This window comes from Frankliniella occidentalis, unplaced genomic scaffold, assembly GCF_000697945.3.
Source record: "Frankliniella occidentalis isolate FOCC.00 unplaced genomic scaffold, Focc_3.1 Scaffold5, whole genome shotgun sequence".
NCBI lineage: Eukaryota > Metazoa > Arthropoda > Insecta > Thysanoptera > Thripidae > Frankliniella > Frankliniella occidentalis.
This window is the reverse complement of record NW_026267135.1, coordinates 3,176,503-3,177,633: the sequence shown is the minus strand read 5'-3', so window position 1 is coordinate 3,177,633 and position 1,131 is coordinate 3,176,503. Positions and strand designations below refer to the sequence as shown.

General features: G+C 48.9%; 1 protein-coding gene across 4 annotated transcripts in view; it reads right to left on the bottom strand.

The window, feature by feature from the left end:
* LOC113212297 (potassium voltage-gated channel protein Shal) overlaps positions 1–1,131 on the bottom strand; it is a 157,769-nt gene that overhangs the window by 5,773 nt on the left and 150,865 nt on the right. For 2 of the 4 annotated variants that reach the window (XR_008011384.1, XM_052269705.1), the window contains one exon: positions 107–187. The exons of the other annotated variants lie outside the window; for them this stretch is intronic. Coding sequence is in view for 1 of the 2 variants with exons in the window: in XM_052269705.1 (XP_052125665.1) it covers positions 107–187 (81 nt within the window). In the remaining variant the exon portion in view is untranslated. The remainder of the gene's footprint in view (positions 1–106; positions 188–1,131) is intronic. 4 annotated transcript variants of the gene reach the window in all.

Sequence of the window (1,131 nt, the reverse complement as noted above, 5' to 3'; positions counted from 1 at the left end):
AAAATTGTTATTTTATAAATACTTTTCAGCTCTTGGAAAAATGTGCCGAGCACGGCCTGCACGGCGAGTTATGTAAAACAAAATTGAAAACACGCGGGTAGCTTACCTTAGCTCTAACTTCTATCTTGTCGCTGTAGACCAGGACGACGCGGTCCTTGCCCGGGCTGGTGGCGAGGAATGGTATGCTCTGTGACAAAAAAAGCAACAAACACATCAGTTAGACATGGATTTAGTCTGTTACATTTCTTTACGGAACTCTGTTATTGGTCAGGGTAGATTTGCAGGTATTTCAAGGTTACCAGCATACATTTAAAAGTTACGCTACGTACATACGTCCGATCTCTACTCTACACATCCATGACTCGAGTAACCCGAGATGGGACGTACAGAGGAAATAGAGTGGGTCGCATCATTTGAAACTATCATTACTTTCACTTCTGGAATGACCAAAAGATTTGTCCTAGCCACAGTGACAGTTTAGCGAAGTGGGGAGAAAGCACAATCATTTAGGGATGGAGATCACTGGAACGATCGTGGAGACACAGGTAGAACAACAGTGAAAGCGAGAGGCTAATCCAAATAAACACAGACATAGCAAAGGAGACAGGAAAATAAAAGGAAAATAGAGACAAGCGATACGGAAATCTCGTCAACATGATGCACAGGCCGACATACACATGCTAACTCTGCGTGCAACGCACACCCCGGTCGCGGCAACCTGGAACGTCACAACCACACACGGACAACTGCATGCCCCGAAGCCCAGATTGATTGTTGAAGGTCCCCTACATGCGAATGGAGCAGCCGTTCAGGCAGGGCACATTTTCGCAGCGCAAGCCAATAGGAGAGAAGCGATCTTCTTCTTTTGTTGTTGAAAACTCTCCTTCCGCCTGATATTTTTTAGTTTATTTTTCTCCACACGATGTGTTGGAGAGGGGCAAGGAGGAAGGGGGCGTCTGCAAGAATAGAGCCCTTCCACCAAGCAGAATGGGGTGTATGGATTGGTGTCCAGGCGAAACGATGCGAACGAGGGGGAGAGGAGGGTGGAGGGGGGAGCGCCAAAGTAACCGGTGTATCTCGCAACGTCATTTCCTGCCGCCCCCGCCCGCCCCCCGCGCCGCCCCCGCGCGC